The following is a 26,308-nucleotide window of genomic DNA, read 5'->3' as shown; positions in this document are numbered from 1 at the left end:
AGAAGACCCAGGTTCAAATCCCGCTTACTAAACCCTAAAATTGCTCCAGGGGGACTGTCCACTGTAACTACTGATTGTAAGTCGCTCTGGATAAGGGCGTCTGATAAATGCCATAAATGTAAATGTTTGTTTGTGACATGATGACGTCACGCGGGCGACCCGCGCCACCGGCACCGGGAGGTAAACCTCGGTCACGCGCGCCCGGGGGGCGGCGCCATCGCGCCAGAGACGCACCGTCTCCCCATTGGCCGGCGCGCTCGGGCTCCCGCGCCGCGCCATAAATCGGCGCGCCGTGCGCGGCCGGGGTCGAGATCCTGGGACCGCGCTCCCGCTCCGCCTGCTCGGTCGCCGCGATGCTGGACCTGGACGGCGGCTGGAGCCTCTCCTTCGCCGGCTGCGGCTTTCTGGGCGTCTATCACATCGGGGTGGCGAGCTGCCTGGTGGAGCAGGCGCCCCAGCTGGTCCGTGGTGCCACCCGGATCTACGGGGCTTCAGCGGGAGCCCTGACTGCGGCCATGCTGGCCAGCGGAGCCTCCATAGGTACCTGCTGCGTCCTCAAATTTTCATTATTATTGTGCAAAAGTCCTGCTCAGAGAGCAGATTCGTTTATGACTGGCCGTTTATTGACACACATTTATACACACAGAGACACCGTGGTTCGAGTAAATAGAGGTTTTGATAGATCAGTGTAAAGCCGCCAGGAGGTCAACAGTCATGTCTGGACGCTTTTAAGCCTTCAATCTGCTCTCAGATAACATTTTGTCAACCAGGTTTCACTTTCACACTGAGCTCAGCGTAAATGTGTGTGTGAGTGTGTGTGTGTAACACTGTTTCTGTTTCACAACCCTGACCAATCAGGATGTGCACTTTGAGCTTCCTGACGCTGACCTGCAGCTGTTCCCTTGCTCCTGCAGCCAGGTGCTGCGAGGACGTGATGGAGGTGGCGAAGGAAGCCCGGAGACGCAACCTCGGGCCCCTGCACCCCTCGTTCAACCTGGTGAAAGTGATGAAGGGCGGCCTTCAGCGCGACTTCCCAGACGAAGCCCACCTGCTGACCTCGGACCGCCTGCACGTGTCTCTCACCCGCGTCTCTGACGGGAAGAATGTCCTTGTGTCCAAATTCAGTTCTAAGGACGAGCTGATCCAGGTTAGGACGAAGTCTACTGGGGGGCATTTCTGCCAAAACCCGTTAACCAGACCACAAACTTTAGGCTTTCGGCTTTTAGGAGCTGGAGTCTGCGGAACCCGACCTGATGTTGTGGTTTTGGGTTCTTTTGTCTCCGCTCTGCAGGCTCTGGTCTGCAGCTGCTTCATTCCGGTGTACTGTGGACTGATTCCCCCGTCGTTCCGCGGGGTGGTGAGTATCAGCCGGGCGGGGCGGGTGTGGCTCCCGGGGAAATGTCCAGACGTGTGTGACTTTAGTGCGGTGAGACCAGAGTCCACGTCAGGATCTAGGAGACATTAGTCACCGGCAACGGCAGCGTGGAGGATAAATTAGTCACCGGGGCAACAGGGGCAAAGTGGCTCTCTGCAGCGTTGCCCTGTCCCCTGCAGTGTCTGAAGTAGACAGGTGTGTGTGTGTGTGTGTGTGTGTGTGTCGTGGGCACCTTGTCAAAAATGTCCCCTCATGTCACTCCAGGCTGAGGACGTTATGTCCACATGTCACTGCGGAGCAGGACAGAGGGAGACAGACCAATATTATTGACGCAGCAGCCCTGGTCCAGACTCCGTGGTGGAGCTGGGCAGATAAGCAGCGACATTAAAAGATAAGATCCAAAAAAGGAAAACAGTTTATGGATAACAGCAACTAATTATTATAGTTACAGCCTCTGCATCTCAACAGATAGTGAAACGGTTGTCATGCATCTTTCATAATTTAGTTCTAAAAGGCAATCCTCTGTACAAACTGTGTTTTTGCCACAGGAATCTCAAATTACTAAAATCTTGCCTGTTGTCCAAGTCCAATTTAGAAAATCTGTCTTCATTAATATGGTCAGTGCATGGTTGATGAGTTGAAGGTTTACTTATTTAATTTATTTAATTTTTTATTCCTGATTTTATCATTTATTGGAGATTTGACGGCCATCAGGTATCACATGGTTTTCTGAAAGAACCAAAAAGGGAATATTGATATTGAGTCACTTGTGGTTGGGTATATTATCAGTAAATATTTTATCAGAAATCACAAGAAGCAGCTCTGTAGAACAGGAGAACGTTGCTGGGGTCTCACACACTACCAGTCAAAAGATTGGACACATCTACACTATGGTAGTCATGGAGACGAAGATGGAGCCATTATAAAAAGAATCCAACGCAAGAAACATATTTCGTGTTTGTTGTATGAGGAGAAAGTGAAGTACGTTTGATGAATCTGTTCCTTTCCTCTTTTTACCTTCATGGCTGCTTCGTTCACTATCGTCAACATCAATAGCCGCTGGATGAGATGCTCATTAACATGAGTGAATGAGAAGAAAGTGTTCAGCATGAAACTTAATAACCTCGTGTTTGTTATTTCATAGTCCCCATAGTGTCTTCAGTTTTATTCTTTAATGTAAAAAATTAAAACCCATAGATGAGTAGGTGTGTCCAAGTTTCTGTGATTTGTCTACAGTATCATACAGACCGGACCTGCACGGTGATTGGACAGTTAAACAGTGAGGCTACGTGCTGATTGGTCCACTATGCAGAACACACGCTGGTGGGAATTATAGTATGGTTCCTCAGGTGCCAGGTCGGCACAGTGGGGATTGGGTTAAAACGCCTCCGCCGGTCCTGTTCTAACCCCAATGCAGCGAACGCAAAGCTGCATCAGGCCATTATATAAGATGGACGAGGAGAGCAGGTGAGGGGGTGTAGGTGTAACTCTCTCTCTCTCTCTCTCCCAGAGGTACGTGGACGGGGGCATCAGCGACAACCTGCCGCAGTCGGCCCGGAACACCATCACCGTCTCCCCGTTCTCTGGCGAGAGCGACATCTGTCCCCGGGACAACTCCTCCAGCTTCCACGAACTGCGCTTCACCAACACCAGCATTCAGATGAATCTGGGCAACGCGTGCCGCCTCGGCCGCGCCTTCTTCCCTCCGGAGCCCAAGGCAGGAACACTGCGTTCCTCTCATCACCACAATTCTCAGATCTCACTGTGTGCATTCAGTGTGTGTGTGTGTGTGTGTGTGTTGAAATAAGCCCAAAATGTTTGCATACACCATTCTCTCTTTCACACACACACACACACACACACACTTGTGTCCAACCTGGCCTGTTTCTGCCTCTTTGCAGATCATGGCGGAGATGTGTCAGAACGGGTATAAGGATGCTCTGCGCTTCCTCCAGGAAAACAGTGAGTTTTCTTCCACTCACAAGTTATCTTTATTACTTAAGTGCACGGAATAAAAAATATGACTGCGTTACAGTGATTTGTATTCATATGAGTAGGAGATCTGTACAGTAAGCTCTTTATATTGTGAAATCCGCAGTGTAAAGTGTCTAAAGACAGATGAAACTCATGGGGCCGGTTTCTAAAGCCCAGCTTGATCCTAAACTGTTGCTCAACCCCCTTCTTAAAGGGCCAGTGTGATGAAAATGGGTCTGTTGGCACCTGAACAAGTGGTCTGAACATGTCCAGACCCGACATGTACTGGGACAGTAAATCTAGAGGCAAACACCTGCCCAGTTGTTGGCCAGGATTTCTGCTGAGACAACTCCCTGTGTCCCACAGATTTACTGAGGCTCCAGGGTCCGACTGCTGGCCCCGCCCTCTCTTGTGCGCCGCCCACCTGCTGCTGTCCTGGGAACAGCGTGGAGGTCACTGAGAGCACCAAAGAGTGGGTGCTGCGGAACCTCCGCCTCCTGCGGAAGCAGCACTGGTGGTTGGACGAGGAGATCGTCAACAACCTGCCCGGGCCGATTAGGAAAGGTTGGTGCGATCGGGGTTGAAAGGTCGCAGGGTATTAAAAAACCATTAGAGCTTCAAATGCATCTTTCAGTTAAAGGCATTTTTGAAGTGCATTGTGGGAGTGGACGCAGTACAGAATATACCAGAGCTCTGTTACTGGTGTGTGTGTGTGTGTATCCAGCATGTCGGTGCAGACACGTTTTTACCAGCTGACCTCTCACTCCAGCAGCCCGAGCTACAGCCAGTGTAGCAGCATCATGAAGTAGACTTTCACCGCGGGCGTTTTCACTGGACCTTGAACTTCAGCTTTCGCTGATCACGTTGTGCTTCCAGGTTTCTGAGAAGCGATGGGTTGGTTCTCAGATCTGAGCTTGGAACGCGATGTTCTGCCGAATGATAGCGAGGCAGCCTGATCTAATATACCTGTAGACTCATTTATCATTCACAGTGTGTGAGCTTCAGGCTGATGCATGTTTTCTTTTGTCTGTTCCAGTGTTTTGTGAAGCCTGTCGGGAGAAGCACAGTTTATATGCTCAGGTGTCCGGTCTCTTGCCCGTGCGTTTGGCCTCCTACATGCTCCTGCCGTACACGCTGCCCGTGGAATCGGCCTACTCCGCCGCACAGAGGTCAGCCTGTGGCCGCCTTCCACTTTTTTCCCCGCCCTTCTGATCAGCAGCCATGTTCATGTGGCTCACGTGGGCGAAACTGTGGGTTTTATATTGTTCCTAGTGGCGCCACCCAGTGGTCGTTGAAAGAACAGTTGATACAGCTGATAATATTCTGTCTATTGTTTCAAAAAATGCAGTGAAATTGAATCTTTCTTAGCTGTTTGCTTTACCCCACTTTTTTTTTTTCTGAATGCATTGTGGTTGACGCTTATTCTCAGCATTGACTGCATTCTTGTTACATTTCAGGTTTGTGGAATGGATCCCTGAGGTCCCTGCAGACATCCGATGGCTGTTCGGGGTGGCTGGGGATGTGTACCGTCACACATGGGGTGGGGCGACATCAGACAAAGTTGGGTAAGGGACACCCCGTCTTCATCTTAGACTTTATACAAAGAATAAGACTTTGTGCTGACTGGACTGTGTTTGCGTGATGACACTCTCATCAAAGTGTCTTTTTGCCTCCTTTCACCTGCTCAGAGTACCCATGCGGAAGTGCATTAGCGGCCCCGTGGCGCTGGACGTGCATGGCGCCACTGCACAGAGAGATCCTCACCTGCCTTTCTCTGCCATTGACCTCCGCGGTTACAGTCCAGACTTCCCTGACCCCGCCCAGCAGCCACCCAGCCCTCAAAACCACTCCCCCAAACAGATATGCTTCTTCCTGGGCTCTGCGGATCAGGAAGACGGCTAAACTCAACCAACACAAGGCTTCTGCGTTTCTGTGCTATGTGACTGGACAGAATGGGCAGAACCCTGCGTCAGACCCGTGGCCTGAACTTGTGGGAGCCAAAACTGGGGGAGAGTGACCTCAGCCCTGAGAACCTCTGCTGGGAGTTTTGTGTTTGAATGCTGGATAAACCTCACAAGCCAAAGATTTTTTTAAAACTGGCATTTTAATCCGTGTTGGTAGCCACGTTTCCCCAAAATTTAACTGTGTGGACTGTAAGTTTCCTCCGTATGTGTGTGTGTGTACAGTGTTCCAACCATATACCTCTTATTAAGATTAGGGGACTGTATGGGATTTCTCAGTATCTCAGGTGTGGACCAGTGAAAATCCTGAAAATGTGCTGCAGTTGATCATAAATTAAATAGATTTTCAATTTTATCAATACTGTAAACATGGATAGTCTCTTGGTAATCCATAGTACTGATTACCTGCCCAACCCTACCTCTTACAATGACACTTCCTGACCCTCAGGTCTGATATGTTAAAATGTTTTAATTTGTATAAGATTTGTTGGTTTCATTATGAAATGGGTGCCTTTTAAAAAAAAACGTGACAATCTGTACTAAAAGCAAGGTAAACTGCCTGAATAACATAAATAATAAGTTTATTAATAAAGAATGCCCAAAAATGCAATGAATCATATTGTCCATGGATGTCACTGACAATCCGGCTTATTAATTTTTCCATCATACATTCATAACTATGTTTCTCCTGCCTGTCAAAACCTGCTTCTTATCTTACGAACTTGATCATTTAAAAAATTCCACTCCATTCCACGCTGGGTTTCATTTGAATGTGAAAGAGACTTGATTTGCAGTTAAACACAAAAACAGTGAACATTTCAGCACAGTGTCAGCACAATGCTGACCTCTGGTTCTTATCTCTAAGGGCCCATTATATTGAGGCAGTACTTTTTTCTGTGTATATGAATCGAAGTGACCGAAAATGATTAATAACGACGGAATAATGTGCTGCGTGGGCTGGTAAAAAACATTGAGCTGCAGAGAACCGGAACCATTTGTCACAGGTAAAACCGCACACTTTATTTTAGCAATTGCAACATTAAGGCGAGAGCTGTTATATATAGACAAATGTTGCACTGGTTTTGCTTTGACATTAAGCACCACAATGGCAATATTTCTGTGGCTTTAATGTTATTATTTGTCATGTTTTGACCTGAAATTGGACGTTTCATCTTTAAAATGGCAGAATGTATCTACAGGAATTTAAAAGCCTATAACATATGATATTTAGGAATTTTATGACTTCTATTGCTTCTGTTGAAAATACAAATTACTACATTATGAATAATTTGGTTAAGAATAACTAACTTATGTTAATGTTTCTTATTCCTGTTCTTGAAGGACTGCACAGTAACACCCAGAATATTCCATGTCTGGGTTGGCCACTTGCAAGTACCATTTGCCAGAGGAATAAGTAGCTTTATTTCCAATATTAATGACAACGCTGTGCTCCCTCACCAACATGGCGGACACGCCCACGCTGTTTAAGGCCTTGTCCCACACTGCACCGCGCGCCTCACCTCTGCACATGCGCACGGCGTCCACGTGTGCGGCAGAGGGGACGGCGCGGAAATGAAGGTGCCGGACGGGGGACAGCGCGACAGCGGCGACAGCGAGGAGGATGAGGCCTTCCGGCTCTTCCTCGGCGCGCACACGGCCGCGCTGCAGGCGTCCAAGATCCCCGCGCTTTACTGGCGGAGTCTGCACCTGAAACTGGCCAATGAGGTCGGTGCGGAAGGCCGGGGTCGCGTCGCGTCGCTGTTGGAATTTAATTTGAAAACCTTAAAGTTAAAATGTTAAATACCTTTTAATTAAGGCAGTTTTTTGCTTATAACCGTGCTTGTGCGGTCAATAAATGATATAACAGCGCCACTGTCACTTTTTTTTCATGTTTTTTTTTTTTTTTTTGGGGGGGGGGTCGTTTCATTTCACTTTAGGGCTTCTAGTAAAAAGGCACATGAAGGGCCCTAAGTCGCTCCAAGCCAGGTCCAAGGCATATTCATTTGTCTATGTTAATTGATGTATTAATATGTATGTAAATTCACATTTTGCATCTTGAACATCTACCGGGAGTTTATGGACTGTCCCTTATTCTGTAGCTCGGACTTTACTATTCAGTTGTTTTTGGGATCTGACCAATCAGAACACAGCTAGAGTCCTGACAAAATGATGTTACTCGTTCTCACTGGTGACCTGAACCCCACTGAGGTTATTTTACAGTTGTTTTTTTTTTGTTTTTGGTTCTTTCTTCTAACAGGTGTTTGATGCTGGGGAGGTTTTTGGAATCCTGCAGGTGCAGGTGCAGGAGGAGGAGGAGGAGGGTGATGAAGAAAAGAAAACGGTGAACATCAATGTTGAGATGAGCAGCAAGGTGGTGGTGACCAGAGAGAGCGGTCTCCAGAAATCTGACCCAACCAGGTGAGGTCCTCTCAAACATCTTATGTACATCTGACAGTTATGTACATCTCTTTTATCCTCCTGTTCACCCTAGTTGTGTTATTAATTATTCTATTCTATTACAGCAATGATAATAAGCATTATTATTGTGCTAATAATGTAGTATTTGAAGCTGAATTTATTACATTGGCCAGGATATGGGTCAGATTTATTTAGCACAAGACATTTTTACATTATATATATGTAAAATATATATGTATGTATTAATTTTGGTATATTTTACCAATGCTGAGAAACATTATATCGAAACGCACTGAATTGTCATGTTATTGAGGGTCTATTGAGGAACTAGTTAATGTGCCTCTGTGTTCTAACACTGCAGTGTGTTCCTGGTGGACCACGCCTGGACGTTTCGGGCGGAGAACGCGCGGCAGCAGCTGGAGCAGGTCCCGGGGCTGCTGGGAAGGATGTCCAGCCTGATGGGTCTGCCGTTCCACGGAGAAGCTCCGGAGCCATCGGCCGTGGAGCGGGTGCTGGAGGACATGTGGAGATACACCCAGACCTACCATCTGTCTCAGGGGGTATGAGCAGAAGCTTTGGTCGATCCACACTATGCGGCCTCTTTTTTTAAAGTACTGTATTAAAATATGGTTTCAAAGATTATGTAAATGACCGATACACTGTCTGATATGAATATGGTACTAATCAAGTGCTCCAATATGGTCATTCATATGACTTGCAAATAATTAGTCATATTAGTCAATAATTTTCAAAATATTTTAGGGTTTGTTACTTTTGTTTTGATAGATGGTGACCTATTGACCTTTACCCGACCCCAAAGGTGAAGTCATATATATTGACAGTTGTAGACATTTTTGCAGATTTATTAACAAAGAAAAACTGCATTGGGGTGCATTTGTGGGGTTTTCACGCTAACGTCATAATGCATGTTACAACCATTAAAGAATTTGTGAAATCTCAGTTTGACGCTACTACGCTAGGGCCGCTCTTCATAGGTGTGGCTTGCTTGTAAATGGCAAAGCAGAAATCAGATTTGCAGAATCTTCTACAGTCGCCACGATATCTCGACAAACCCCGTCTCTCTCTCTTTAACTAGAGATACCAATATAAGCTCTGAACTGGTAAAACTGACGTTAAATGGTCATGGGTAAACCTGTATGAAACCCTCATCACTAGGTCATATTCCATTTGTTTTATTCATTTATCTGTAAAATATTGGTGCAATTTGGACTTAGATTCTGGACCTCAAACACACACAGGTCTGGGTATAGACATGCTCCTAATTTGACTCGTTCCTGTGCACAGTCAGCTGAGGAGAAGGTTCCGCTCTGGTACATCATGGATGAGTTCGGTTCCCAGGTTCAACACTCGGACCAGCCGACCTGCTGCATGGCGCCACTGTTCTACACCCCCCAGCAGATGGCGTACTCAGTGCTCTGGCCCCTGCAGGACCTGGAGAATGGAGGTAGCATCAGCACTGCAATGCAGACGAACAACTTACAATCAGTAGTTACAGGGACAGTCCCGCCCTGGAGACACTCAGGGTAAAGTGTTTTACTCAGGGACACAATGGTAGTAAGTGGGGTTTGAAACTGGGTCTTCTGGTTCATAGTCAAGTGTGTTTCCCTCTAGGCTACTAGCACCCATTTATAAGGCCCTGCATTGTTCTGTTCTAAGTAAATGGGCCGATTATTTCTGTTCCATATTTGGGGTAGTAGTAGAGGTCAAGACTGGCCAGTGAGGTCGGGTCAGTTGTGTGTGTGTGTGTGTGTGTGAGTGAATGGGGGGGTCTGTATGTAATCATTGATGAACAAGTCATTGTTCTCCCTGTTTGGTTCTCTGTTCTCAGATGAGGTGACGCGGGACTTTGCCTATGGGGAGAGCGACCCCCTCCTCAGACAGTGCAGGCTGTTGCCATGGAGACCAGCTGACCTTTTGGCGTTTGGTGTCGCCGTCTCGGAGGTCCCGGACCTGTACTTTGAAGTGAGTTCTGTCTGCTCAGGTCCGTCAGGTGTTGAGTTCTGCAGTTCCACCCCTTGCATATTCTACCTCTGGTTCCAGTTTGATGTTTAGTATGACTAAATAAAGGAACCATGATCGAATAAATGCACACATATATATTAGTCTAGATTTAACATCCATATTTAAAATATAGAAATACACACACATATATAAAACTATAACTAGAAGGCTATTGTATTGTTCTTGTCTAAAACAGTATACAAAGCATGAGTATATAGAGAAATGTAAAATTCTACTTTGTTAACAGGTCAGATGAAAATGATTATTTTATTTTTTTTGTATCTCCAGACCATCATGCAGGAGAACAGAGAGACTCTTCCACAACAGATCGAGCCACACACTGTGCCTGATGGGAAAGTGTTGAAGTGAGTTGCCCTCTGGTTAAAACTGGTTTCAGGCCGAACTCCCACCACTTTCATGAAAAGGGAGTAGAATCTTTCTTAGCTCTCCATTTATGTGGGATGATGGAGCTCCCTCAGGAACCTTGGACTCAAAACAAGTGTCTCCTTCTTTCAGCCAGAAAGTGTGTAGCTGCCGAGGCGAGTAGAACTGGATGAAGTGAGAAATGATTCCTATGTGGCAGTGTGGTTTCCAATTTCTCACTACAAAACCACTGTATTTTTATAATTTTATATGTATATCATACAGTAAATAAAATAACAGTATTTTAAAAATTAACACTTTAAAACAAGGGCCAGTCTGCAAGCAGAGTGTCATGGGATCATGCATTAAAAAAAAAAAAAAAACTTGTTCTTTCAAACCTGGATGCAGTGTGAGGAGGGGGTGCAAACACACACACACACACACACACACACACAGACAGAGGGTGAAGTCATATTGTTACTGCCAAATCTCAGAATCTAAAGCTGATTGTGATTTTGTGTGTGTGCGTGTACAGGGTTTATACAGAAATAAAACAGGTGAGGGAGAATCTGAAACACCCTCGTTTCGAGCTGACCGAGGATGAAGGAGAGGCAGACATCCTCTGGCTCTTCTCACACTTCCGAGACTACCGGTACGTAACGTCACTCAGCATTCTGTCACGTTTGGCCACTGTCATCGTGACCCCTTCCCACTGGCCACAGGAAGCTGAGTGAAGAAAGGCCATTTGTCCTGATCAACCAGTTCCCTTGCGAAACTGCTGTCACGACGAAGGACTGTCTGGCTGCGATAGCTCGCCGAGCACGAGGTGGCCAGGGGGCGCCATGGATCCCCAAAACCTTCAACCTCCAGTTGGAACTTCCACAGTTCATCGCACACTTTCTACAGAACGCAGAGAGGTGAGTCTCCACATGGAGAACCGGCATGATGGTCAGCTTTGAGATTGTCCCACACTGTTTCCTTTTGGATATATTTTTTTATCATTTATTTAAATAAAAAATGCCTTGCAAATGGATCCTTTGAAATGAATCATTAAAATGATAATAATTACCTGGGTAAGGTGGGAGATTCCTGGTCCATGACTTTTATCATGTGTTGATTTGGACCCCCCACTTTATCACCGAGCTGTGACCTCCCCTTCTCATACAAGGATGATCACAATGTTGCCAAAAAGGGCAACAAATGGTCTAAAGTGTCGAAACAAATGGGTCTTGTGGGGGGGTTGGATGACCAATGAATGGTCTACATGCCTGTATCAGGGGTTCTCTCTGGACAAAACAAAAACATCAAAGGACAACTTTTTCAGGGGGCCAAATGTCTAGTATAAAGGAGGTGCTCAGACTTCCTTTGGGGGTCTGACGGTGGAAGTAACCTGGTGGGTTAGACACTTGCCTATGAACCCGAAGACAACAAAGGATCAGAGGATCCCAGGTTCAGACCCCACTTACAACCAGTGTGAGAAAAAAACACCTAACCCTGATAAGTGTGGATTTAGGTGTGTAAGGCTGTCTAACAAACGCTGTAAGTGTAAATGGAAATGGGTTCTACTCTTCTTTTTTCTCTCCTGCTTCTCTGAGCTCCAGGTTCGTTGTCGGGGGTCCTGCTATTGATCAATCATAATCACAGAAATTTACCACTGTAGACTGTAGTTTCATTTAGTTTCATTTAAGTGTAACACGCATAGGTGGCAGTGGGTAAGGAATGGGACTCGTAAGGGTTCGGGTTCAATTCCCAAACTGGCAAGGTGCCACTGAGTCCCCACACACTGCTCCCCGGGCACCTTTCAAGGTTGACTGAGGACACATTTTGTTGTGTCACCGTGTGCTGTGCTTTAGTGTTTCACAATGACTATCAGAATCAACAAGTGTTTATGTGATATATTGTAAGTCATGCTTATCTCTTAATTTTCTCTTAATTGTCTCGTCTCACGGGGCTCATGAAAATGGTCTCTTGGTCTCTCCCTAGTTCCATAAATGTTGTATTAGGGATCACCATGAAATAATTCTATTAATTTGAGTATTTATTTACTCAGCAACAAGTTAAAATCAGAGCTTCTTCACTCTCCGACTGTGTTTTTTTTTAAGAGGTGAGGATAACCACTGGATCTGTAAACCCTGGAACCTGGCGCGAGGTCTGGACACACACATCACCAACAACCTGAACTGCATCATACGGCAGAGGGAGAGTTCGCCAAAGGTAAGCCCACACACACACTCAACTATAACTGCCTCCTGTTAATGTCAAAAAAATAATTTCTCAGATAATAATCCGTAGTAAAATTCAGTATCGATTTCTATTTCAGTTAGCACTGCTATGCATACTTAGATTCCAGTTTTGCATCTGCCGGATCGCGGGCATCCTCTCCCACAGCTATCCGGTGGGCCGACTGTTTACACGACACACACTTTAAAAAAGCTTGCTGCAAAATGTAAAAGGCAAGAGCACTCTCTGGAATAGGGAAAACCAGCACGTTTTCAAGAAGAGCTTCACGACAAATTTAGCAAAGCGTTTGAAACATCACTCTGAATTTTTACGAGTTTGGAGAGGGGAGTAAAGTTTTAATTAACACTGTCAGTGGTGGCCTAGCGGTTAAGGCAGCGGCCCCGTTATCAGAAGGTTGTCTGTTCGAATCCCGATCCGCCAAGGTGCCACTGAGGTGCCACTGAGCAAAGCACCGTCCCCACACGCTGCTCCCCGGGCGCCTGTCATGGCCGCCCACTGCTCACTCAGGGTGATGGATTAAATGCAGAGGGCAAATTTCACTGTGTGCACCGTGTGCTGTGCTGCTGTGTATCACATGTAACAATCACTTCACTTTACTTATTATTATTCTTATTATTATTATTAATACTGTTGAAGTAAATTAACTATAAGGATGGTCATGTCTTTGTTCCTCGGCATTTTGCACAACACGCATATATTAGCGAAATGAGAAGTTTGACTCAAAAATATTAAAATAAAATTTTCACTAATTAATTAATTAATTCATGTATATGTATGTATATGTTTTTATGTATGTATAAAAAAATTTTAATGCTATGCAAAATTAGTAATTTTGGGATGGCCAGCATGGATTTAAATGATAGTAGCCTAGGGTGGTAGTAGCCTAGTGGGTAACACACTTGCCTATGAACCAGAAGACGAAATGTGTACTCTGCTTTTAACCTGACACCCTTAGTGAGCAGCCATGACATCAATGCTTTGCAAGAATACTGAGCCTATTCTTCTGTAGAACTTGATTGAAGTAGAACATCCTCTGATTATGATGTGTGTGTGTGTGTGTGTGTGTGTGTGTGTGTGTGTGTGTTAGGTAGTGTGTAAGTATCTGGAGGATCCCGTGCTGTTTGCCCGGGAGGAGGTCGGGATGGTGAAGTTTGATATCCGCTACATGGTCCTGCTGCGCTCGGTCCGCCCGCTGCGGCTCTTCGTCTACGACGTGTTCTGGCTCCGCTTTGCCAACAGGTCTGCCATTCAGCACGCAGCTTCAGCTTCATTCACATGTATAATGGAGCAGAGATAGTGATCTGTGTGTGTCCTCAGGCCGTTTTCCCTTGAGCATTTTGATGATTACCAGAAGCATTTCACTGTAATGAACTATGCCGAAGGGGTGCAGCTTAAACAGGTGAGGTCACACACACACACACAAACACACACACACACACACACACACACCTGATTCCAATTCAGAATAATCAAGAGTAGTGGTATAATATACTTTGTCAAAAAATGATTGATGTCTTATCGATATAAGGAAAAGGCGTGTGATTTATGTCTTCTTTCCCTCTTCCCTGTTTCCCCCTGGACACCCCCGCGCATTCCAGACCTTTCTCTCTCACAACCTTTCTCTGAATTTTTGTGTTGCATTACAGACATAATGTAAAACACTTAGGCTCATTTAAAAAACAGATTTATTAACACCTGTTTACAACTATGGCTGTTGCCGATGCCGTCTACCCCTTTCTCGCAACCTCTGAACGTACCCTGCCACCATGCAGAGAATGTATTCTTCGCCAGCGCACACACAGGTGTTGTTCTTTTACGACCACCATAAACTTGCACACCCCTTACCCATCTCATTACAGGGTCGCTCTCTCTCTCTCTCTCTCACACACACACACACACACACACACATAAACCAAGTCATAAACCAAGAAATGCATTTAAACTACTTTTAATGTTATCTTTTAAATTTAATATTATCTTTCAAACATTTGAACAACCACTCCTAATTTGTATTACCCTAGGTTCACCCCCAATGGGATTCTCAATTAAAATTATTCTATTTTTAATGACACTAATTATTATTATTATTATTATTATTATGTTTTGATTGTCGTCCTTACAGGTCCACTATGATGAGTTCATCCCTCAGTTTGAGAAGCAGTACCCACAGTTTCCATGGAAACAGGTGGAGGTAAATGGGCCCTTTTGAAGCATGCGACACAAGGAAAAGAGCAGTAGAGTTGCAAAATTTGTGTTGATGTGAAATATTATGTACAATTTAACAAAATGAACATGAACCTTGCCAGGTACATTCATAATAAAAATGTGTAGAGATGCATTAATTTGTATTAAGTCTTGTAAGTGTTAGTAGGTATATTCAGGTTAGTTAATCTTTTACACATATCAGTTCAGGGAAAAGTGATTGTCATTGTGAAACAGCACACAGTGCACACAATGAAATGTGTCCTCTGCATTTAACCCATCACCCGGGGAGCAGTGCTTGCACCTGTGCCAACATTTAAATGTTCACTATTCTTGACTTGAATAAGTAAAAGAAACTGATTTCTCATTAACGTATGTTACACTAAGTAACATACAGTACGTTTTGGCAGTTTCATGTGCCTTTTTGTCAAATTATCTGGCAACATTTCAGTAAGGAACAACAGTAATGCGGCCATTGTTCCCTTTCACTCGGTACAACACGAAGTATGGGATAACCATGCCTCTGCGTCCCATGCTGAAGGCACCTCCAATCACACCAATAGGCAGGAGATGGGACAACAGGGGGAGGGGCCGCGCCCCCCAATAAAACCACCTGTGCCACAATCTCCTTTCAGTTCTTACGCTCTTCACCTTGATAAAGACACGCCTATCAAAATTAGTTTAAGCTGCTTCTAACGGTTTTGGATTTAATGACATTAGAGTTAAGCGTTTTCGCTCCAAAAAGGCTTGACAGAAAACAGCCTCTCTTGGGTTTTTTCTGCGGAGCACTGAGTTCATAGGAAATTCCACAATGATGTCAGCTGATGCTCCTGTGGCTTCTCCATCCACGATAGAGATCGCCATGAGGCTAGACTGGTTCTAGGGCTTCCTCAACCAGGGGTCTTTTTTCAGCTCTGGTGTTAGGAGAAGGGTCTGGATCCATCCCTCTATTCCATTGAGGGCATTCTAACATTTCTGCAGGACCTGCTGGAGCAAGGTTGCTCATTTTCAACTATAAAGGTTTATTTGGCAGCTATTTCAGCTTGTCATGTTGGTATTGATAGGGGTCGCCAGGGTCTCACCCGCTTGCCATACGTGCTCTGAAGGGTGTGTGCCAGCTGAGTGTCCTCCCTGGGACGTTCCCTTACTGACCAAAAGCATTGATTACGTCATTCCAAAACTGCCATGTGTTTGCTGCACATGTGAAATGAAATAGTGGAATCTCATGTGCATTCTGACAATGCGTCACTATGAATTAAATTTTTCCCTGATCGTCCATGTTGAACACTGTCTGATGTAGATGTTGTGTGTGTCTGCAGGAGAGTGTGTTTAAAGCTTTTACCGAGCTTTTCCTTGCTGCTAGTTCACGCCCAGTGCCGTATGGGATCTGTGACTACCCCTCCTCTCGGGCCATCTACGCCATAGACCTGATGCTGAAATGGGACACGCAGGTCGGAGGTAGGAATGTGTCTAGTAGGGTTTGTACTTTTGGCAACTAGATACCACAAGTGTTTCTGAGACAGTTAATAAAGTTTTAATTGTGTGTTTGTGTGTTGTTTAAATCTGGTGAATTAGGTATGTATGTGTTGTGGAGGATTTTTTGCTGAAGATCTGATCAATAAACTCAAGCAACAGTAAACTATTGTAGACAAAGTTGTTTAATGCACAACGATACAACAGTCAGCCAGTCCACAGATCTGCCCCCCCCACCCCTCCGAGCCATCGTTTTTATAAATTTCTCTTATCATTAGTCAAGTCATAAAGAAACACCAAGAACACCAAAAAAGGTCTTGTGTGTGTGTGTGTGTGTGTGTGTGTCCTGTCTTAATAAGGCATTTGATTGTCTGTTTTATCTAAGTTTTCTGCAGCTGCGGTTAGTTATAATGTATCAGAGGCTGGATTTAAATGATTCGCGCTCACTCCAAGAATTCATGTTGCATTTTGCCAAGGACAGACCCTGTCTCTTCTGTCTGCATGTAGGCATTTCAATTCATATTACACTTCCATGATTTCAGTTTACAATGAAGTGTTCAAAGTATAAATGCATAATGCTTACAATGTTATATAAGTCTCCAACAAACATCTTGTTTTTCTGTGTTCCTTCACGCACTACACATGTGTAGTGACACACAGAGTTAGACCCGTAGTAAAATGTATGTGGACCAAAGTTTAAGTGTGCAAGTTCAGTTAATGTCTCACAATCTCACATCTATTATCGTAACACAATGCTTAATGATAAGTTCTTATCATTAAGCATTGTGCAGTTTAAGCATTGTGTTGGGCACACCAACCCTCCCCATAATTTATTAGGCCTTGGCTGGGCCTTGCTAGTCTTATCTCATTTCTTCCCATACCTCCCAAACCTTGGTTGGCCTTCAACCTCTAGGAAGTGTTCTGCAGGTGTGCATGTGAGCGTATGATCTCGTTGAAAGGGCATATAAAGTTCTAGACTGAACTCGGCTGGAATGTCAAGTTCTGTGATTGCTGCAAAGGCCCACAAACATTCAATGTGATTCAAAATATACCATACATGTAGGTAGGTAGAACTTTATTAATCCATCAGGAAGGCTCTTCTGGGATCTCTAACAGCAGTACACCAGCATAGGGTGACTGCAGTCACTGATGGGAAATCTCTGTCCCCAGGTGAGCGCACAATGACCCCTCAGATCCTGGAGGTGAATTTCAGCCCAGACTGTGAGCGAGCCTGCAAGTACCACCCACAATTTTACAACCACATGTTCCAGACGCTGTTCCTGGACGCCGCGGCCGACTGCCCGGTCAAGCAGATTTTCTGAGCACCAGTCCAAAAAAAAAAAAATGGTTTCTTCTATTTATATCGCATTCTATGGAAATTCAAATAAATGTTTGACAACAACTCCGCAGCCTGGTTATGTGTGTGTGTTGTGTACCATTGTTCTTTTCAACACTTTTATAATTCAGAACATTTCCTTCTGAATTCGCACACACCACCCTATAAGCTGTTTTAGAACCCAATTGTTTGTTTTTTTTTAGTTGAGTCTGACACTCAACTAAAAAAATGAAGAAAAATGAATTTACATACAATTACAATTTATTTCCATCGGTTTCCCCAAACACCACTGTAATTGCAACTGTGGATAAAGCCCATATACACATAAAAAAAATATATGTGTACTTCTACACAGTGTAAAATTTCCTTCAGTAATTCTGACCCCAAATATATTATTTTGCCTTCAAAATATGTTGGTGTTTTGTTTCATAATGTCTGTTATGACCTAGCAGCACAAGGTGGTGCAATGGGTCAAGTTTGTTGAACAGTCCTGCTTTCTACATTTACATTAAGGCTTTTGGCAGACACCCATATCCAGAGTACTGTGTGTCGTGGAAGTTATTTCCATCACCGAGTGTCTGAGGGGTCACAATGAGAAACAGTTAAATGAATTTAGTCAGGCTTTATTTACATGCGCACAATCACTTTATCACAATAATCACTTAGACAGGCTTTAAAAAAACAGATGTCTTATCACGTGTTTACAAACTATGGCTGTTGATATGTTGTCAACCTCTACCCCTTTCTCGCAAACACTGAATCAATGTGGGGCCTTACAAATGTCATATACTCACGCACACACACACACACACACACACACCCATACACTTAGACCACCTTGGTTGAAACCAGATAACACAGATATCTTAAACATTTTGACACTATGTATAAAGTATAATTTCACAGAATTGTTAATATATGATTTTAATTATGTCTTAAGCAATCTTTAAAACCAGAAACCTTATGGTTTTACTCAACCTACTGTTTCAGTGTTAAACACATTTAAACACAATACTTACACAAAACTTATTTTAAAAATACAACGCATACGCTATTCATATACTGACAAAGAATTTCTAGTTAAAGAAAAACACATTTAAACACAATACTTATTTTAAATATACAACACATTTAGTCGTTTTTCCAAAAGATACATCACACAATGGTATGTAGGAGGCATCACATCACTGACACAAGCTGCATAGCCATCAGGCACACACACACACACACACACACACACACAAACAGACTTTTTTCTTTTTCTTGCTAAAATAAAACTAATCATAACGCTGTTTTATGAACAAACCTTTCTCCAAAGGTGTCTCATCTATGGTATTCAGATGATATGCCACACAAAAACGTTAACAAACTATATTTTCTATTTAATTGAACCACACACAGACTTCTGTTTATCAAACTGATATATTTATGAACATGAAAAAAAACTTTAAAACGTTGAAAACCACTATTCTTTTTAATCATGTTTTAATCAAGTAACTTCAAATAAATTTCTGAAATCGTATCAAGGGGTGTGATTTTTAGAAAGGGGGCTTGCAACTTTAGGGCTATAATATGAAGAATTTAAAGTTTCAGTTGTTTGTATATTTTTTCTACAGTATTGTTAGAGTTATCCGTCTTATCCAACACTTATAAACCAGAGAGAAATGACACGAAGCAGTTGAACTCTTTTTACTTGCAAGGAGCGCGATCAGAGACGATCGTGCCTCCAAAAGCTCTGCCGTCTCTTCCGCTTCATCTCTTTTTATTTAATAAAGGGCAGTACATTCATCACAGGATCACACCAAATAAGCTTATCATTTGCATGTAGGGTTGTCTCTTGGTAGACGCTCCATCGCAAGGTCTTCTTATTTCCTTCTCCGCGGCTGCAGGCCTCCTCTTATCAAGTCGCGGTCATTCTGTTCTGCAAACAACCCACCAGTTTCTCAAGAGACTAATGATTAAATATAGTGCGCATATTAAAAAGATTAATATAGTTTAATGCATGTGAGATATATATATATATATATATATGTGTCAAAAGGATTAATACAGTTTAATACATGTGGGATATATATGTCAAAAAGGTAATAAAGGGTAATAGCATGATAACTTATATACATTTTCCAACAAGTATATTTGCATTTTTTTATCCTTCTGATGCTGAAGTGCTTCATTGTTCGTAGATTCTCACTGGCCATATTATTAGGTAGACCTTGTTAGTACTCGGGTGGACCACCTTTTGCCTTTAGAACCACCTTATTCTTCATGGCATAGCCTCAAAAAGGTGTGGAAATATTCCTCAGATATATTGGTCCATACTGACATAGCATCATGTAGCTGAGGCAGATTTGTCTGCTGGTTGTCTATGATATCCGAAGCCAATATCCGAAGGTGTTCTGTTTGGATTGAGACCTGGTGAATGTAGAGTATAGTGTACTCAAGGTCATGTTCAAGTAACTAGTCTGAGATAGTTTGAGCTTTGTGACTTGGTGTATTATGCTGTATTTTAAGTAGCCATCAAAAAGGGTGGTAATAAGGGGATGGACATGTCAGCAGCAATACTAATTTATGTTTACATCTATGGTATTTATCAGACAGCCTTATTCCAAAGTGACTTACAATCGGTAGTTTCATGGACAAGCCCCCCTGAGAGACCAACACCAGCCTGAACCACTAGGTCCAGGGTTGGATGCATCCATGCCTACATGTTGATTACACCACATTTTGACCCTACCAACTGAATGTTAAATTGTTTTGATAATTCTTCAATCTTCAGTTTTCTAGTTAATAAAGTAGAAAAAAAATGAAATATACTTTTTTGGCATTTATTGTCAATATTACTCTTCCACAAATAATTTCAAAATACTAAAGATCCTTCAATACAAATCATATATTTTAAACTTGATGTGACAATGACAAAATGCACTTTAAACCTTGCCACCAGATATCTTTTTAAACACAAGACAATATATGTTTTATGCAACCCAGCAACATTACTTCATGGCCATTTACAAGAACCCTCTAAGGTGTCAGTGCTGAACTGTTTGGTTGAAAAAAAAAACAAAATCCAATAATTGGCTAACAGTTGGCATAAACATATGAGGTGCTGCTTTTCTAATGCTTGCAAAAAAAAAAACACTAAGTTTACTAAATAATGAGGTTACAAGTCTTATCAGTGAACAATACCAAAATAATTATTATAAAAATTATTATAAAAATGCATGAATTAATTATTCCTCGCACTCATACTGTACTTGGAGAAAATTGAATGTTTTGCAGTAACGTTTGGCACTATTACGCGCACTTGTGCTTGCTCTGGAACGGGCAGATGGTCGTCCTGGTGGCAGCGCAGATCAGACAGCCATGTAATCCATTTATTTTAAGTAACTATTCTGATTATCACTCATTTAAACGGTACATGCATTCCGTCACTCCCCAACACTGTCCACATACATTGGTTGTTCTGATATTTTGAGTCTGCCCTTTATCCTGTGACATCAACAAGGCTTTTTTGTCTACACAACTGTTGCTAACTGGATCTTTTCTCTTTTTCAGACCTGGTAAACCCTACATATGGTTGTGCATGACAGTAGATCACCAGTTTCTAAAAACTCCAACCGTGTCTTGTCCAAAATCACTGAAATATTCTTTTACCCCCATTCTAATGATCGGTTTGGACTTCAGAAAATTGTTTTCACCACGTCTAGATGCCTAAATGCAAATCTGATATAATCTGGCAGATTAGCTGTTTGTGTTAACAAAAAAAGTTTTAATATAGTAAAACTGGGGTTTAAAGCCTACATGTAAAAGGAAAGGCCAGGTTGTATTTAACAGCACTGTTTAGCCCCACTTAAAACCAATTAGACGAGTACAAATTGTATTATACTGAATACATAAAAACTATATGCAATCACAATAATAAACATAACCAGTAAAAAATCCATAACCTGATTTGATTTGTGGTTATGGGTCAGAAACTACATTAAACAGTGAAGAAAATTGCCATCTTTCGAGTGGCACCCAGGGGGGTGGGGGGCAGCACCAGTGGATTCTTCAGTCTGCTTAGTGCTGATAAAATAACTGGAATCAAATACTTTTATCCAATCTGTGTATTGTTCAACTAAATAAAAATAATAGTTTTGAAAAGATTTGAAAAGTTTTTTTTTTTTTTCATGTTAATAAATATATCAGTTTGATAAACAGAAGTCTGTGTGTGGTTCAATTAAATAGAAAATATAGTTTGTTAACGTTTTTGTGTGGCATATCATCTGAATACCATAGATGAGACACCTTTGGAGAAAGGTTTGTTCATAAAACAGCGTTATGATTAGTTTTATTTTAGCAAGAAAAGGAAAAAAGTCTGTTTGTGTGTGTGTGTGTGTGTGTGTGTGCGTGTGTGCGTGCCTGAAGGCTTGTTTCAGTGATGTGATGCCTCCTACATACATGTGTGATGTATCTTTTGGAAAAACGACTGAATGTCGTTTTTTAATATTTAAAATAAGTATTGTGTTTAAACGTGTTTTCTTTAACTAGAAATTCTTTTAAACCATATATCATTAAAATATGGTTTTAAAAATAGTCTAAGTGTGTGTGTGTGTGTGTGTGTGTGTGTGTGTGTCAATATGAGACTCTGCAAGATGTCGGGGAAGAATGTGAGATGAAACAGGGAAGGGAAGTGGTGTGGGGGAAGGGATGGCGTTGGGAGAGATGGGGTCATAAGCCATCAGCAATGGCCATAGTTGTAAACAAGTGGTAAGACATTTGTTTTAAAAGTTGGTCTAAGTGTATATGACATCTGTAATGCGACACAAGGGAGAGAGAGCGATAGAGAGGGGCGAGAATGTGGTGTGATGCTTCCTACATACCATTGTGTGATTATATCTTTCAGAAAAATGGGGATTCTACCATCTTCAGTCAGTATATGAATAGCGTATGTAAGTATTGTGTTTAAACGTGTTTAACACTGAAACAGTAGGTTGAGTAAAACCATACACTTAAAACAAGGTTTCTGGTTTTAAAGAATGCTTAAGACATAATTAAAATCATATACTAACAATTCTGTGAAATTATACTTTATACATAGTAAGTGTCAAAATGTTTAAGATATCTGTGTCATCTGGTTTCAACCAAGGTGGTCTAAGTGTATGTGTGCGTGTGTGTGTGTGTGTGTGTGTGTGTGTGTGTGTGTGTGTGTGTGTGTGTGTGTGTGTGTGTGTGTGTGTATATGACATTTGTAAGGCCACACATTGATTCAGTGTTTGCAAGAAAGGGGTAGAGGTAGAGGTATACCGTGATAAGACATCTGTTTTTTTAAAGCCTGTCTAAGTAATTATATGACATCTGAGAATGTGAGAGGATGTGCTGGTGTCCAGGGGGGAGAAAGGGGAGAGGGAAGGAAGACATAAATTACACGCTTTTACCTTATATCGATAAGACATCAATCATTTTTGACAAAGTATATTTTACTAACTACTCACATGCTTTCATTCTTTCTAAAACATCTCTGATCTTGGATGTTCAATGTGTCTGGTCAAGCAGCGGTTACGACAACAATGCTGTTGTTGGGACATTGTGAACTCATTTCTAACTATGTTGTGGAAGAGAATGACCAGGAGGACGATGCTGATTTGAGAGAAATATTGAGAAGAATCAATTTATGATGTGAAGAAGCCCCCACATCACCCGCTGCAGAAGTGGAAGAAGTTACCATGCAATTACCATTTTGTCATAAATATGACTCAAATGTATTAAACTGTATTAAGCTCTGGATTACGCAAACTGTATTAACCTCTTGGACGGAAGAAACTGCTGGCCAAAGGATGTTTTGCAGGACAGAGTGACCTCGACCTGATAAGAGGAAGCCTGCAGCTGCTGAAAAACCGGAAGCCAGCGAGCATGACCGGAGCGCCAAGAAGCAAGCCTACGCGCAAAAGATAATTATAAGCTTATATGGTGTCGAAACTATGGTAAAGGGACCGCCCCGTACTAAATAAAAAGAGGGAAAGCGAGTGAGACCACAGAGCTGTTGCAGGCTTGATGTAATGTGCGTCTCTGGTCGCTCTCCTTGCAAGTAAAAAGAACTCAACTGCTTCGTGTCATTCTTCTCTAGACTGCATATGACTCTGACAACAACAAAGAGGGTGTCGATAGTGATGCAAGTTAATGCACATTCATGATATTTATAATATTATATATGAAAAGGATCATTGAATTTGTGTGTAAGAAAATAAACAGACATTTCTGAATATTTGGTTTTTGTTTCAGGTAACGGCGTGTGGTCTGAGATTCCAAGCCATCAACAGGAGGAGGAGCATGGAGCGCCTCACATCATTCTCCTCTGGACAACTGAAATGGCCTGTTGTTCGGTCTTCAAAGTCTTTGACAGACTAAACTCAGTTCCCTCTCATTCAAAGCCTTGATACCATCCAACCCGGCTGCACTGATTTCCAGTTCAAATGTAGCTTTAGTAATAAATTATGATATTTTGACTTGCCTTGAGGGCCAGACAGTAGCACGGTGACCTTGCCTCCAAGGCTGTGAGTTTGAATGCCAGCTCTGACCTTGTGCGAGCATCTACTCTCGCCGTGTTGGTGAGGGTTTCCAACCGCCATCCAAAGGTAGATTCCAAAGTGAGGGTGTCTGTGCCCCACCCTGGGTGAGTCAATGCATTGATCTGTAAAAGTCCTTCATTTAAATTTCCACTTGACTAAAAGTACAAAAGTATTTGCCTTCAAATGTACTTAAATATCAAAAGTAAAATTTCAGTTATTTAATGTGGCTCTAATGTCTAATTTTAATTTACCTGTTAAATCAATTCATTTTAGGTCAAAGGAATTCTGACCTAAATTTTTTTATGGAATTAATTACTCTGCCACTGATAACTATTAAAATGATCATATATTATTCAGAACAACTTACGGTCAGTAGTGACAGAGACAATCACCTTCAAGTGACTTCAGACCACCTTTATGCTTTTGGCACAAAGTCTTTGTAAGCTGGCTGTCAGAGTTATACATCGTTCTAACACTTATTAAATAACTGGAGAAGAAAGACACGAAGCATTTGAATTCTTTTTACTTGCAAGGAGAGCGATCAGAGACGCACATTACAGCATGCCTCCAACAGCTCTGTGGTTTCTGACGTGCCTCCTCCTTTTATTCAATACAGGGTGATACATTCAGACGTCAGCTGGGTTTGTTCCGAACATAGAAATTCGTAGAACTTCACTGTTGTTTATCTCATGATCGATGGTCTCCTGCTTTCTCCATCTGCAAGCTCTCCGCTCGCTGTTTTCCCAGGTCCCGCCAGGTCTCGGTCACCTCGCGCCGGCGAACTTGTTTTGCAACACTTCTCTTGTTCCACGGTTTCTCTTCCAAGCAGCTAATGTTCAGCATTCAACACCATCATCCCCCAGAGACTGTGTGTGAAACTGAGCGAGCTGGGACTGAGTACCTCACTCTGTAATTGGATACTGGATTTCCTGTCAGAGAGACCTCAGTCCGTCCGAATCGGCGAGAACGTTTCCAGCACCATCAAGCTGAGTACCGGAGCTCCTCAGGGCTGCGTTCTCAGTCCACTTCTGTTCACACTCCTGACTCACGACTGCACCGCCCTGCACAGCTCGAACCACATCATCAAATTCGCCGACGACACGACCGTGGTGGGGCTCATCAGTAACAACGATGAGTCGGCTTACAGAGATGAGGTACAGCAGCTGGCTGCCTGGTGAGAACAACCTGTCGCTGAATGTGGACAAAACAAAGGAAATGATCGTCGACTTCAGGAGAACTCGCCCCACCCACACCCCACTCAGCATCCACGGCTCCACGGTTGAGACTGTAAAAGACACCAAGTTCCTGGGAGTCCACATCTCAGACGATCTCACTTGGACCACCAACATCACCTCCATTACCAAAAAGGCCCAGCAGCGTCTCCACTTTCTGAGACGGCTGAAGCGAGCCAACCTGCCCCCTCCCACCCTCACCGTGTTTTACAGGGGCACCATAGAGAGTGTCCTGACCAGCTGCATCTCCGCCCGGTTCGGTAACAGTGCTGTTGCCGATATCAGGCAGCTTCAAAGGATCATCAAAGCAGCTGGTAACATCATCAGAGCGTCTCTTCCGCCACTGCAGGACATCTTCTATAAGCGCTGCATCAGAAGATGCACACAAGCCATCAGGCTCCTGAACACACTACCTGCACTCATACTTCCCCCCACACACACTCGCACTGTGGACTAACTCTGTTGCACCTCTGCACTTTACACCCCATTGCTGCAACTATGCACACGCTGCTATACGGACTACCTCTTCTTGTTGCACTGAAACCAATAACTGTACTATCACTACTGTTGTTTATTTGCACAGTCTAAACATGTATATACATGGACACTTTTTAACACTTCATCTTTAGCTAAAATGTATATTCTGTATCCTATTTACTTATATATTGTATTTCATGTGGCGCATCTGTTTTCTGTTTTTTTTGTTGTCTACTTTTATGTTGCACTGTGTAAACTGGAGCCACGTCTTCTCGTCTCTCTGTATATCTGCACAATATATAGAAGAGATGACAATAAAGGTTACTTGAACTTGAACTTGAACATTCCAAATACAGATGTAATACAAAAAGGGTGATTGCATGATAACTTATATACTTTTTCCAACATTTCCCTCCTGTTTATCATGCAATTGACTCTTTTTGTTATTTTCCCCAATAGCTTCTTCCTGTAGGATTTCCAACTATTAGTTCATAAACTGAGCAATACATTTTACACACAAAGGGTTAGTTGCTCTCATTCTCATGGAGAGATTCTTGGAACAGCTGGCTCAGCTGAAAGTCGCTGAGGTCTGTTGGATCTTCCAGTAGCGGGTATACCTGTGCTTCATCAGTTTCCTTAGTTGATAAGGCCACGGTAATGAGACGGTTCACAAGGCTGTGTAG

The 26,308-nt window shown here is 43.0% G+C and overlaps 2 protein-coding genes and 1 long non-coding RNA gene across 4 annotated transcripts; all 3 read left to right on the top strand.

Moving 5' to 3' along the window:
* Window positions 1-146: 146 nt before the first annotated feature.
* Window positions 147-5,924, top strand: LOC114771996 (patatin-like phospholipase domain-containing protein 2). Its single transcript, XM_028965180.1, has 9 exons — window positions 147-540; window positions 915-1,147; window positions 1,292-1,357; window positions 2,886-3,092; window positions 3,277-3,337; window positions 3,716-3,913; window positions 4,386-4,518; window positions 4,807-4,914; window positions 5,038-5,924. The coding sequence occupies exons 1-9, from the start codon at window positions 354-356 to the stop codon at window positions 5,249-5,251; spliced, it is 1,407 nt and encodes a 468-aa protein (XP_028821013.1). The 5' UTR covers window positions 147-353; the 3' UTR covers window positions 5,252-5,924.
* Window positions 5,925-6,869: 945 nt separating this feature from the next.
* LOC114771995 (tubulin--tyrosine ligase-like protein 12) lies at window positions 6,870-17,431 on the top strand. 2 transcript variants are annotated; one of them, XR_003743878.1, is made up of 14 exons: window positions 6,870-7,035; window positions 7,568-7,728; window positions 8,090-8,288; window positions 9,034-9,193; window positions 9,578-9,711; window positions 10,039-10,115; window positions 10,649-10,765; window positions 10,836-11,030; window positions 12,216-12,327; window positions 13,442-13,593; window positions 13,672-13,753; window positions 14,477-14,545; window positions 15,920-16,014; window positions 17,200-17,329. XR_003743878.1 is itself a non-coding variant. In XM_028965179.1 (14 exons), exons 1-14 carry the CDS (start codon window positions 6,883-6,885, stop codon window positions 17,349-17,351), a joined length of 1,902 nt encoding a protein of 633 aa, XP_028821012.1. In that variant the 5' UTR covers window positions 6,870-6,882; the 3' UTR covers window positions 17,352-17,431. The 2 variants fall into 2 exon arrangements, 1 of the variants encoding a protein (XP_028821012.1); XM_028965179.1 differs by having other exon boundaries at window positions 15,876-16,014; window positions 17,200-17,431.
* Window positions 17,432-23,405: 5,974 nt separating this feature from the next.
* Window positions 23,406-24,138, top strand: LOC114771999 (uncharacterized). Its single transcript, XR_003743880.1, has 2 exons — window positions 23,406-23,523; window positions 23,630-24,138. It is a non-coding gene; the product is annotated as an uncharacterized LOC114771999 (long non-coding RNA).
* The last annotated feature ends 2,170 nt before the right edge of the window (window positions 24,139-26,308 follow it).

The sequence above is a fragment of the Denticeps clupeoides genome, unplaced genomic scaffold (genome assembly GCF_900700375.1).
Source record: "Denticeps clupeoides unplaced genomic scaffold, fDenClu1.1, whole genome shotgun sequence".
NCBI lineage: Eukaryota > Metazoa > Chordata > Actinopteri > Clupeiformes > Denticipitidae > Denticeps > Denticeps clupeoides.
This window is presented reverse-complemented; position numbering and strand designations above follow the sequence as displayed.